General features: G+C 40.9%; 1 protein-coding gene across 10 annotated transcripts in view; it reads right to left on the bottom strand.

Moving 5' to 3' along the window:
* The window catches only part of PPEF1 (protein phosphatase with EF-hand domain 1), a 149396-nt gene that overhangs the window by 32146 nt on the left and 103695 nt on the right, over nt 1-13555 (bottom strand). For all 10 annotated transcript variants that reach the window (XR_013413218.1, XR_013413219.1, XM_077989605.1 and 7 more), the window contains 3 exons: nt 12710-12746; nt 11002-11151; nt 5683-5835 (listed from right to left, as the gene is read on the bottom strand). Coding sequence is in view for 8 of the 10 variants with exons in the window: in XM_077989605.1 (XP_077845731.1) it covers nt 5683-5835; nt 11002-11151; nt 12710-12746 (340 nt within the window). In the remaining 2 variants the exon portion in view is untranslated. The remainder of the gene's footprint in view (nt 1-5682; nt 5836-11001; nt 11152-12709; nt 12747-13555) is intronic.

Raw genomic sequence — 13555 nt, 5'->3', positions numbered from 1 at the left:
GCCAGGAAGGGCAAGCCAAGAAGACCAGGGGCTATCATCCCTGCCTACTACCCTGCTTGTGGAACAGGGCCGTCACTGGAGGAAAAGTGGGTCACTGTCCCTGCTCCCAGGTGCAGTGTGATGGCACAGTGGTTTGGCCCAGGGGGAGAGGCAGGTCAAGAACAGAGCACTGCCACTCTGCCTAAGGGGACTGGCCTTATTTGGCACAGAGTGCAAGGAAGTTCATGCCTAAAGGCACTGTTGAAAGCAATGGAGATGTTGGGAATAAGCATTTACAAGGAGGATGGTAGTGCTGAGATACTAGTAGCAACAGTACACCAGCTAGAAGAAATTTAACAGACTGAATCGGGGAAACAGACAGATGAGAAAGGAGCCTTTGTGGAGGTCGGAGTAAGCCTCAAACATGGTTAAAGCCCTGCCCCTGCGAAGGGGTCCAGCTTTAATCGGATCAGACTGTAGAACACTCTGTGGGCCAGGGCATTGTTAAACACAATAGAGCAATCAGCTAGCAATTAGTGAAGGCTAACAGCTGGGACTGCTTCAAATAGAGGCAGATGGGTACGAAGCTTAAAGGAGAGATCAGGGAAAGAGACAAAGAGAGTCCAATTAAAACCACAGTAGCCCAGGTGGTCGGAGAAACTGTATGCATGCCCAAGGCAGCACTCTGTGAAGAGTGACATCAGAGGCTGCACACTGAAGGCGAATAGACTTCACTAAACTAGTCCAGACAAGTCACTCAACAAACAAACAAAAAAGCAAATAACAACAAGCCCCAGAGGGGCATGGGAATAACTACCTAGGGTTACTACAATGTAAGATTACACGACATGCGAAGAGGGCGGGGCAGGGGTAGGGGGTGGGGGGTGAGGGGGCAGAGTGGGGAAGCAGGCAACAAAAACTGCTTTTGAAGGGACTAGACGTTGACTTAGCAGACAAAGATTTCAAAGCAACTATTATAAATATGTTCAAAGAGACATATATAAAACACTCCACCCAATAAGAGTGAAATATATAGTCTTCTAAAGTGCACATGGAGCATTCTCCAGGATAAACCATATGCTAGGCCACAAAAAAAGCCTCAACAAATTTTAAAAGGATTTACCAAAAAAAGAAAAAAAGTTTTAAAGGAATTTAAATCAGGCAAAGCATGTATTCTCTGACCACAATCAAATTAAATTTTAAATCAATAAACGAAAGAAATATGGGGAATTCATAAATATGTGGAAATTAAACAACACACTACCAAATAACAGATAAGTTAATCACAAGGATATTTAGACAATACTATTGAAAACAAAAGCACAACATGGCAAAACTATTTTTTTTAAGTCAGCAGCAATTGTTTAATAACATAGCAAACTTAAGGGATGGAGCTAAAGCAGTACTTAAAGGAAGATTTGTATCTTTATTAAAAAATAAAAAGGATCTCACATCAATGATATTACCTTCTAAGGAAACTAAAAAAAGAAGAGCAAACTAAACCTAAAACAAGCAGAAGGAAGGAAATGATAAAGATTATGAGGCAGGAAAATAGGGTCTGGAGGCAGGGAACATAAGGCCAATTCACACTTCAGCTATGACAGGAAATATCCTTTCCGTAGGGTTTATGCTGTAAATGACTCTGTAACTTTACTTCAAACTCTTCATTTACATAGGGTGTACTCCTAGTAACCAATGGAATCCTCTAGGGGGTATTGAAACTCCCAAAAATTCTATAACAGGGCCTTTCAGCCCCTATGCTCAGGCCACTCCCACACTCCCACACATGAAAGTGGAGTGTACTTTCATTTCAATAAAACCCTTCATTCCCTCCTTGCCTTGTTTGTGTGTTTTGTCCAATTCATTGTTCAAGACGCCAAGAACCTGGACACCCTCCACTGTTAATAATTAGTGCAGAAATAAATGAAATAGATAATAGACAACAATAGAGAAAAATCAATAAAACTAAAAGTTGGTTCTTCAAAAAGATCAATAACATTGACAAACCTTAGTGAGACTGAGAAACCAAGAAAAAACAGAGGAGACTCAAATTACTAATATCAGGAATGAAAGAGAGAATATTACTACCAAACTTTCAAGAGAAAAAAAAATTATAAAGGAGTACTACAAACAACTTTAGGTCAACAAATTAGATAAAGTAGATGAAATGAATTTCATGAAATGAATTTGTTTCAGGAAATGAAACAAATTCCAAGAAAGACACAACTACCAAAACACAAACTACTCAAGAAGAAACAAAACATTTGAATACAACTATAGCAAGGAAAAACATTGAAATTAGTAATTTTAAAACTTCCTACAAAGAAAAGCCCAGGCCCAGATGGCTTCAATGATGGATTCTATCAAACATTTGAAGAATTAAAATCAATCCTTCACAGACTCTTCTAAAACATAGAAGAGGAGACAATACTTTCTAATTCCTCTTATGAGGCCAAACTTATACCAAAACCAGACAAAGATATCACAAGAAAAGAAAACCATAGACCAATAGCTCTTATGAATATAAATGCAAAAATCCTCAAAAAATACTACCAAATGGAAGCCAGCAACATAGAAGGTGGATTATACATCATGACTAAGTGGGATTTATCCCAGGAATGTCAGGTTGGTTCAACATCTCTGAAATCAATTAATATAATGTACCATATTAATAGAATAAAGGGAAAGAACACATCATTTTAATGTATTCAGAAAAAGCACTTGACAAAATCCAACACTCTTTCACAATAAAAACCCTCAATAAACTAAGCATAGAAAGAAACTTCCTCAATGTAATAAAAGGCCACTACAAACAAATACACAGCTAATATCATACTTGATGAAAGACTGAATGCTTTCCCCAGTATCATGAACAAGACAAAGATATCTACTCTCTTCACTTTTATTCAACAGTGTACTGGAGGTTCTAGACAAGGCAATTAAGCAAAAAGAAAAAAAAGGAAAAGAAAAGGCAGACAGATTGGAAAGGAAGAAGTAAAATTATTCACAGATAACATAATCTTGTATGTGGAAAATCTCAAAAAATCCACTAAAAACCATTAGAACTAATACGTTTATCAAAGTTCACAACACAATGTCAGTATATAAAAGTCAGCTGTATTTCTATACACTAGCAATGAACAATCCAAAATGTAATTAAGAAAACAATTCTAAGGCCGGGCGCGGTGGCTCAAGCCTGTAATCCCAGCACTTTGGGAGGCCGAGACGGGCGGATCATGAGGTCAGGAGATCGAGACCATCCTGGCTAATACGGTGAAACCCCGTCTCTACTAAAAAATACAAAAAACTAGCCGGGCGAAGTGGCGGGTGCCTGTAGTCCCAGCTACTTGGGAGGCTGAGGCAGGAGAATGGCATGAACCCGAGAGGAGGAGCTTGCAGTGAGCTGAGATCCGGCCACTGCACTCCAGCCTGGGTGACAGAGCAAGACTCCGTCTCAAAAAAAAAAAAAAAAAAAAAAAAAAAAAAAAAAAAAAAAAAAAAAAAGAAAACAATTCTATTTACAATAGCATCAAAAATACCTAGGAATAAATTTAACAAAACAAGAGCAAGACGTGTATATGTGTATACATTGTTGAAATTAAAGATCTAAATAAATGGAAAGACATCTCAAAACAGCCATAATACCCAACTTGACCTATGGATTCAAGGCAACCCTACCAATATCCCAGCTGCTTTTTGGTAGATATTGACAAACTAATCCTAAAATTCATATGGAAATTCAAGGGACCCAGAATAGCCAAAACAATCTGGAAAAAGAAGAACAAAGTTGGAGAACTCACACTTTCCAATTTTAAAACTTCGCACAAAGCTACAGTAATCAAAATTGTACAGTATTGACATAAGGATAAACATAGAATTGTGAACTATAATTAAGAGTCTAGAAATAAATCCTTTTATTATGGTTAACTGATTTTTTGATAAGGGTGTCAAGAAAAATTAATAAGGAAAGTATAGTATTTTTAAGAAATGGTGTTGGTGGCCGGGCACAGTGGCTCACGCCTGTAATCCCAGCAGTTTGGGAGGCCAAGGTGGGCAGATCACCTAAGGTCAGGAGTTCGAGACCAGCCTGGCCAACATGGTGAAACCCCATCTCTACTAAAAATACAAAAATTAGCCGGGTGTGGTAACGCATGCCTGTAATGCAAGCTACTACTTGGGGGGCAAAGGTTGCAGTGAGCCGAGATCGCACCACTGCACTCCAGCTTGGGTGACAGAGCGAGACTTTGTCTCAAAAAAAAAGAAAAAAAAAAAAAGAAATGGTGCTGGGATAACTAAATATCCACATAAAACAGAAAGAATTTGGAATCTCAACTCCCACCACACACAAAAATTAACTCAAAATGGATCAGACACCTAAATTTAAGAGCTAAATGTATAAAATTCTTAGAAGAAAACAAAGTAATAGATCTTTATGACTTTGGGTTAGGCAGTAGCTTTGATACAACATCAAAAACACGAGCAACCAAAGAGAAAAAATACATCATTTTGACTGGGCATCATCAAAATTAAAAACTGCTGTACTGCAAAGGACACCATCAAGAAAGGGGAACAGACAACCCACAGAATGGGAGAGGGTATTTGCAAATAATATCCCTGATAAAGGATTGGTATGTAGAATATATTTGAAAAACCTCTTACAATGCAATAATAAAAAGATAAATAACTCAATTTTTAAGATAGGCAAAGGATCTGAATAGACACTTCTCCAAAGAAGATCTACAAATATCCAATAAACACATGAAAAGATGCTTGACATCATTAGTCATTAGGGAAATGCAAATCAAAACCGTAATGAGATTCCATCTCATGCCCTCTGGGATGGCTATAATCAAAATGATAGACAATAACAAGTGTTAGAGAGGATGTGGAGAAACTGGAACCTTCATCCATTGCTAGTGGAAATGTAAAATGGTGCAGCCACTTGGGAAAACAGTTTGGGACTTTCTTAAAATGTTAAACTTGATTAAGAGTTAGCTTATGACTCAGCAGTTCCACTCCTAGGTATACACTTAGGAGAAATAAAAACATACATGCACAGAAAAACTTGTATGTGATGGTTCACAGAAGGATTATTCATAATAGCCAAAAAGTGGAAACAACCCAAATGTCCATCAACTTATGAATGAATAAATACAATGTGTATATCCATATAACGGAATATTATTCAGCAACAAATAGATGTTGAGCACTGATACATGCTACAACATGGATGAGCCTCCAGAACATTGTGCTGAGTGAAAGAAGCCAGACACAAAACACCACTTATGTGTCCATTTCTACAACATGTTCAGAATAGGCAAATCTGTAAAGACAGATAGCTGACTGAGGGTTGCCTAAGGCTGTTAGGTGGCACAGGGTGGCTACAGAAGGGAGTGGGGAGTGATGCCAATAGGTATGTAGTTTCTTTCTCAGATGATGAAAACGTTCTAAAATTAGATTGTGACGCTAGTTGTACAACACTGTGAATATACGAAAAACCATTGAATTATACAATTTAAATGGGTGAGTTACATGGTATGTGAATTATATCTCAATAAAGCTGTTTAAAATATAGTGATGAATTCCAAGAGAATCATGTGGTCTGCTTGTGAAGGTAAAGTCACTCTTTATCTATATATTGTAAGGGGCAGCATGCACGCTGGTGTCATTGTTGCCACTGCAGTGAACACCCTGATTACCTACCTGTTCCCATTCATGCTTTGGTAAGTGTTCAATAGGAGATCCATTTGTTTTGATTCTTCCATGTGCATTAAAAGTCACACCTACTTTATTGTGCTTCGAGTCAGTGTCATTGTCTCTGTTTGTTTCCGTTGGTGGTATCAGCACAGATTTCATCTATAAAACAAATCCATGCTTTAGTCCATCCCTCTGCTTATTCTGTTGCATACAGAGACTTCAGTCCCAGTTGGGATTCTTTCTATATCGTGGTGCCACAACCCAGTGAAAAACACACGGTCACTTTTTGCATCTCACCCACCTCCTACATCTCACTTATCCACTGATGTCTGTAAAGTGGGTCTGTTACAATCTGTTGGTACATTTTTCAATTACAGACATTGCCCTATAAAGAAAGAGTTTCTGTGTTTCATTGGAGTTTCTCTGTAGGTGTTAAACACATTCTGTGGCATCCACACAGAAAATGGACGATGCTAAGGTAGGGGCAACTAGTCTCCTATTGAGCCTTTATCTAGCCATAGGATTTTCAGGAGTTCAGAAACACCTCTTAAGAGGGTGGCTGCTGTGCATTTTGTTATGCTTTCCAGAAGAAATGAGAAAAGATACATGTGTCCAAGAAAGTTCTTAAAGGAGACATAGGTTGAAAACTTCAGAAGCCCTTCAACCTAAATGTATTGTGGTTCTCAGCCTGACTCTGCCAGCCATTGACGATGTTCTCCAATCCTGGCAACAAAACTGCTGTGTTTCTTTGGAAAACAAAATGTCTTTCTGATAGGGCATCAATTACTAGAATCCCTCTTGTTCCCTTACACAAGCAGAGACTGTGATTTTATACTTGTTTCTTTGTAGCACCATCTCTTTAAACAAAACAATGTTAAACAATACTTCTGTTATACTAGTGGCCATAGTTCAGTGATAGACAAGTTCTCTGTGGTAGGTACTTAGTTTCTTTTACAAACTAGAGTGTGTAGGAAATCTTACCTTTATTTTTCAAAAATGAAATTGAATCTTATTCTGAGGTCCTGTCTCATTGAGCTAGGTAGAAATCCAAGCTCAGCTATTGCTAGCTAGTTCACAGCCTACCTGCCCTGTCTCCTGCCAGCAATGTCCCCATTACGGGCAGAGCAGAATATTCTGGGAGGACCCTCTGGACTTGGGTCCACACAACTCACTTCTTTTTTTTTTTTTTTTTTTTGGTAGAGATGGGGTCTTGCTATGTTACCCAGGCTGGTCTGGTCTTGAACTTCTGGTCTCAAGTGATCCTCTCACTTCGGCCTCACAATGTGCTAGGACTATAGGCATGAGCCACCTTCATTCTTTAGTCCCTCTGCGTTGACCCCCTCAACCTGCCCACCTTACAAAATACCTTAAATGAACCTAGAATAGAGGTTGTCATCAAATTCCCCCAACCCTTCCCCTCCCCTGTTAACAATGATACCATGGTGACCACCGGTGTAAATCAGGAAGTACGGTCCCTCCTGCCACAGAGGGTTGGAGGGTCCTATGGGATGGGAAAGTGGGGGTTATAAAATTGGACTGGAAAAATCTACTTTTATGTCTCATCTGATAGAGTTCCAAATGGTTGAACCTATCATTTTCACTATAGTTCAATGATATTTAACACAACAAGTGTGTGTTACCAGTTCAACCTCACCCAAGGAAAGGTAGAAGACACAAACAATATACAAGTTGAATTTCTATCTTTAAAGCCAGTCTTATGAGCAGGTAGAACAGTGATCCCTGAAGGAGGTGAAACTTTAGGTATCTTGAGAAAATTGCTGGCCCACAAACTCCTCCCCAGGATCTGTATTGGTGACTGAAACACAAACCTCAGAATCAAATATCAGGAAAAAAGAAGAGAGAACTGGAGGAGAGAGCTATATGTTTAGTAGTATATGCCATTTTCTTCCCTTCCCTTCCCTTTTCTTTTTTTTTTCTTTCTTTCTTTTTTTCTGAAATAGTGTTTTACTGTCGCCCAGGTTGGAGTGCAGTGGCTTGATCTTGGTTCACTGCAGCATCAGCCTCCTGGGTTCAAGTGATCCTCCCGCCTCAGCCTCCCAAGTAGCTGGGATTACAAGTGTGTACCACCATGCCCAGCTATTTTTTTGTATTTTAGTAAAGACAGGGTTTCACCTTTCTGACCAGGCGGGTCTTTTTTTTTTTTTTTTTTGAGATGGAGTCTCGCTCTGTCGCCCAGGCTGGAGTGCAGTGGCCGGATCTCAGCTCACTGCAAGCTCCGCCTCCCGGGTTTACGCCATTCTCCTGCCTCAGCCTCTGGAGTAGCTGGGACTACAGGTGCCCGCCACCTCGCCCAGCTAGTTTTTTTGTATTTTGTAGTAGAGACGGGGTTTCACTGTGTTAGCCAGGATGGTCTCGATCTCCTGACCACGTGATCTGCCCGTTTCAGCCTCCCAAAGTGCTGGGATTACAGGCTTGAGCCACCGCGCCCAGCTACCAGGCGGGTCTTGAATTCCTACCCTCAAATGATCCGCGTGCCTCAGCCTCCCAAAGTGCTAGGATTACAGGTGTGAGCCACCAAACCTGGCCACCATTTTCTTCATATAGGTAATTACATTTAATCATCCCAACAATCCAATATGGTAAGTATTTTTATCTTCAGTTTATAAGTGTGGAAACCAAGGATTAAAAACTTCAGTATGTTGCCCAGTCACCCAGGAAGTGGCAGAGGCAGGATGTTAACCTAGTTCTGTCTGTCTAATGTTACAGCCTCACAGTCTTTACTATGTTAAGGTGGCTCTCAACTTGGGATCTCCACAGAGCTAGTGAGGGACATCCCAGAGGCATCTTCTCAATATCTCAAAAAGCCCTTGATAGACCTGGCTGCTCATGCTAACTTCAGGAAAGCGAAAGTTTTCCATCTGATCAATTGGAAGAGGCTGCCATGACTGATTAGCACTGTAGTCATAGGGCAGGTGGCGATAGAGTGTGGCATTCATGCCCTGTGTTTGCCAATATTTGACTGACAAAGACATCATGTTCCCTTGTGCTCTTGGCTAGAATCTAATCCACTCATTATGTTAATACTGACTATTATATCTTGATCAAAATGTCTTATTGGCTTGACTACTCACTGATATAATGGGAAAGGTACCTTAAACTTAGAGTGGGCTTAAATTTTATTGCAACTGGGCTTTGTTGCATTTTTTTGTTTGTTTGTTTGTTTGTTTTGAGACAAGGTCTCTCTGTCACGCAGGCTGGAGTGCAGTGGTGCAATCATAGCTCACTGCAATCTCAAACTGCTGGGTTCAAGCAGTCCCCATGCTTCAGCCTCCCAAGTAGCTGGGACCACAGGTGTGCACCACCACTCCTGGCTAATTTTTTTCTTTTTTGTAGAGCTGAGGTCTTGCTATGTTGACCAGACTGGTCTCAAACTCCTGGTCTCAAGCGATCTGCCCACCTCAACCTCCCAAAGTGCTGGAATTACAGGGGTGAGCTAGCATGCCTGGCTGCAACTGGGATTTTTCTTTTTTTAAGAGTAAAAGGAGGTACTATTAATAATTACAACAGGACAACAGATATAAGCCAGGACGCACCATCATCAGTTGGTGAGGTGGGAAAGGGTGGTATGTAAAATCACCACAGAATCAGGAGAGGGCTGTAAAAAACTTTCTATTCAGTTTTTTTTTTTTTTGAGACGGAGTCTCGCCTTGTCGCCCAGGCTGGAGTGCAGTGGCGCGATCTCAGCTCACTGCAAGCTCCACCTCCTGGGTTCACGCCATTCTCCTGCCTCAGCCTCCCGAGTAGCTGGGACTACAGGCGCCCACCACCACGCCCGGCTAATTTTTTGTATTTTTAGTAGAGACAGGGTTTCACCATGTTAGCCAGGATGGTCTCAATCTCCTGACCTCATGATCCGCCTGCCTCGGCCTCCCAAAGTGCTGGGATTACAGGTGTGAGCCACCGTGCCCGGCCTCAGTTTTGTTTTAGGTTTGCCCTGCTTTGATCTTAAATCTCTCAGGAGATAGTTAATGAATATTAAATACTTACTACATCCCAGGTGCTGGGGTTTTATCAATGGACTAGAAAAACAGAGGAAGATAATAAACAAACAGTACCACAATTTCTTACTTAAATTTGGTAACTGTGATGAAAGATATGTACAAGGGGCTTGACAGTATATAAAAGGGGATCTCATCTGGTCTGGAGGTCAGACTTATTAAACTTTAATTAAAAAGACGGGAGGATGCTAGCAACAACGTTCTCATTCACATGTGTATAAAGGTAAAAAGGATCCAAAAAGTCAAGGTGCCGCTGGGGTCACATTTCTGTCTCTATCAGATTAAATTCCAGCTCTAGATGCCCCCCGCCCAGGTTGGTTGGAAGTTGATGATCAGTCCTGAGGGGTAACAGTTCAGGTTTCCCACTAGGACCATAGAGCATCATCTGGCTCCACTGCTATTACTGGTCCTCAACCCATGTGGCGCCCCCTACACCTCTAGCCTAAGGGCTTCCTCTTGGCCCAGGTAGAGGAGGAAGACAACTCCAGTGACCCTGTAAGACCCGTCCAAGGAACCCTTCACGAGGCGTGAGATCTTCACAGGCACCACATTGCCACTTGTCTCAGAGGTTCCATACTAGTTCCCGCTCTGCTTGTATTTAGCATGATTATTTAAACATTTCAAAAAATATTTCCAAAAAAATTATCCTAAGTTATTTGATGTGTATTATGTGGGAAATCATATCAATTCAGAAATAAATTGCACTTATATAAGTGATTTCACTTATATAAGTACCTAGAGTAGTGAAATTCATAGACAGAAGGTAGAATGGTGGTTGCCAGGGGCTGGGAGAGGGGAGACTGGGTAGTTAGTGTTTAACGGGTCCAGAGTTTCAGTCTGGGATGATGGAAAATTCTGTAAATAGATGGTAGTGATGGTGATGGTTGCATAACAATGTGAATATACTTAATACCTCTGAACTATACACTTAAAAATGGTTACAGTGGCAAGTTTTATGTTATGTATTTTTTACCACAATATAAATGAATGAATTAATTGAGATTTTAATTTTAAAAATCAGGATTTTTCACTTTTAGAAACGACATGAAATGCCAACATTTCCTCATTTTTCCACCCTCAACATGAATTTAAATTTTTTTCCATATATAGAAGTTACCCACTTAGTTCTTTATCATGCAGTCATAGATTTTTCTTAAAATGTATACTTTTATATACTCTAATAAAATCTATAATCTTTTTAGAGTTATAACCACTAAAACACAAATCAATTCAAAATAATAAATGAAGAGGTACGTATTCCCTTCTAAATCCCTGAGAGAAGATTCATGCCGACATTACTTCTTACTTTGTTCCTCTCTACACGGTGGAGTAAATTCAAGTCTGTGGTCTCTGATATCCCACCATGGATGACCAGGATTTCATTGTCAACGATTGTACCGATTGGGAGCCAGGCATAGAGTTCTTCCAAGATTTGTAAGATTCTTTTTCCATGTAGCTGTAAGTAAGAGCTTGAGTAAGTTTTGTTTTTCTGATAGGTTCAGTTTATTGAATAGTCCCCATGTATGGACAAAAAGTAATGGTTTTCAGGCCACTCAAAGGAAGTCAGCAAGGAGTCACTAACCAGTTAGCATGTATTTATCATGTCTTTTTATTCTGTGTGTGTGTGTTTTTTTTTTTTTTTGAGATGGAGTCTCGCTCTGTTGCACATTGGAGTGCAGTGGCGCCACCTTGGCTCACTGCAACTTCTGCCTCCCAGGTTCAAGCGAGTCTCCTGCCTCAGCCTCCCAAGTAGCTGGGACTAAAGGCGTGTGCCACTACGCCCAGCTAATGTTTGTATTTTCAGTAGAGACGGGGTTTCTCCATGTTGGCCAGGCTGGTCTCGAACTCCTGACCTCAGGTGATCCGCCCACCTCAGCCTCCCAAAGTGCTGGGATTACAGGTGTGAGCCACTGTGCCCGGCCCTTTATTCTGTATTTTTGATACTATGACATCGTGGGGCCTTGCTGACTCTGAAGGAGAGACTGTCCCTCCCAGGGCTAGCTAATTCCTAGATAGTCAATGACTCGCCCTTCATAAGCAAACCAAGCAATGGAGAGCCCACACCCCAGCTACCTTCTTTATGGAGCTCTCACACTCCTCCTCCTGGGGCCAGGTACCAGACAACTAGGGACAACCTCTGTGGCCCAGAGCAGGCTGAAATTACTCAAACTGGTCAGTCCTAAACCAGATTACACTCAGATGCTTCCCTCCGCCCTCTGTCCTACAAAAACCACAATCAAGGCTCTCAACCGTGTTTTCCCCTCGCTCCCTCTGCCTTCTTTTTTTTTTTTTTTTGAGACGGAGTCGCACTCTGTTGCCCAGGCTGGAGTGCAGTGGTGCGATCTCGGCTCACTGCAACCTATGCCTCCCGGGTTCAAGCTATTCTCCTACCTCAGTCTCCCGAGTAGCTGGGATTACAGGAGCGTGCCACCATGCCCAGCTAATTTCTATATTTTTCGTAGAGAGAGGGTTTCACCATGTTGGTCAGGCTGGTCTTGATCTCCTGATCTTGTGATCTGCCTGCCTCAGCCTCCCAAAGTGCTGGGATTACAGGTGTGAGCCACCACACCCAGCCTCCCTCTGCCTTCTGACCAACTCTGGTGCTCCCCCACGCGGTCCCCCAGGGTGGCGTGTAGTGCCTCCCTTTTCCAGAGAACTGTAAATAAAAATCTCTTCCTTCATGACAGTCATTTCTATGTCTGCATGTTTTACCACACCTAAGTAAAACAAATCCTTGGTACCTTTAAAGCGATGAAATATGTATCTATGCTAAAACTTACACAAAACTCACAATGAAAAAGTGTGGCTTAATCCAGAAAGAAAATATAAGACTTTACTGTGGCCAGGGCTTCCTGCTGTGCTTTATTGGCATGCATTCTGACTAGCTGGCCTATCACCTTTCCTAAAGCATCAATCTGGTCTTTCTTGGCTCTTTTTAAATTTCTCCATAGAAACAGCAAAATGAATACTAAAAAAAAAAAGAAAAAGAAAAAGAAAAAAAAAGGATGTCTTACCTTATATTTATGCAAAATTTCTTTCGTGAAGCCATACCTAAAAAAATGGGATTTAAATGATTTGATTGTTGATAACGCCTGCTTCCATGAGTCATGCAAAAAGGGGAGTCCTTGGCATCTCAGTATCACAAGCACCAAGAACTCAAGAAACCAGAGATCAGTTGGAAGCGTTACTTACCTGAGTCTTTGCTACACATGACTGGAAAGCATAAAAGCAACCAATGACATCATCCCTACCCTCAAGGAGCTTATAGTATAGCTGGGTAAAGAAGATAGATTTCTGTGAAACAATTATAAGACAACTTAAGAAATATATGGTAGGCACAGGCTGTGTAAATGTTACAAGTATGCAGAGAAGCATGCTGTGGTAGCTGGGGGAAGCTGTGTGGGAGAAGACTTTTCATTTAGATAGAATTTCTCAGACATCCTATACAGTAAATGATTGGAAAAAAGAAAAGACTGAACAAAGATAAAGGCCTAGAAGGTAACAAGTTGGCTTGTTATGCTCTCTCTGTTATAGATCCCATAATGGTATTGAGGATTTTAATAGAAAGTATCAGGAATCTTAATGTCTGAATAGTAGTAGTGAAGGGAGATTCAATGATGACAATATTTCGGTTACTTTTCCTTGCTTTGGGATAACAGTACATGCACTTAATATCCAACACTGTGAAGATGAAATGCAATACACTCACTCTAGCTTTCCATGGAAATCATGTCACATCAGGCTTCTACAGTGTAACGTTATGTTTTCTCAGATGAATTCCATTCGGTACTCACCAAAGGTGTCCACACTGTTTAATCCAATGGATACCTTGCAGTCCTCACCTTTCTCGCCCTCTCTGA

This window comes from Macaca mulatta, chromosome X (genome assembly GCF_049350105.2).
Source record: "Macaca mulatta isolate MMU2019108-1 chromosome X, T2T-MMU8v2.0, whole genome shotgun sequence".
Taxonomy (NCBI): domain Eukaryota; kingdom Metazoa; phylum Chordata; class Mammalia; order Primates; family Cercopithecidae; genus Macaca; species Macaca mulatta.
The sequence above is the reverse complement of the archived record's forward strand: the minus strand, read 5'-3'. Positions and strand labels throughout refer to the sequence as shown.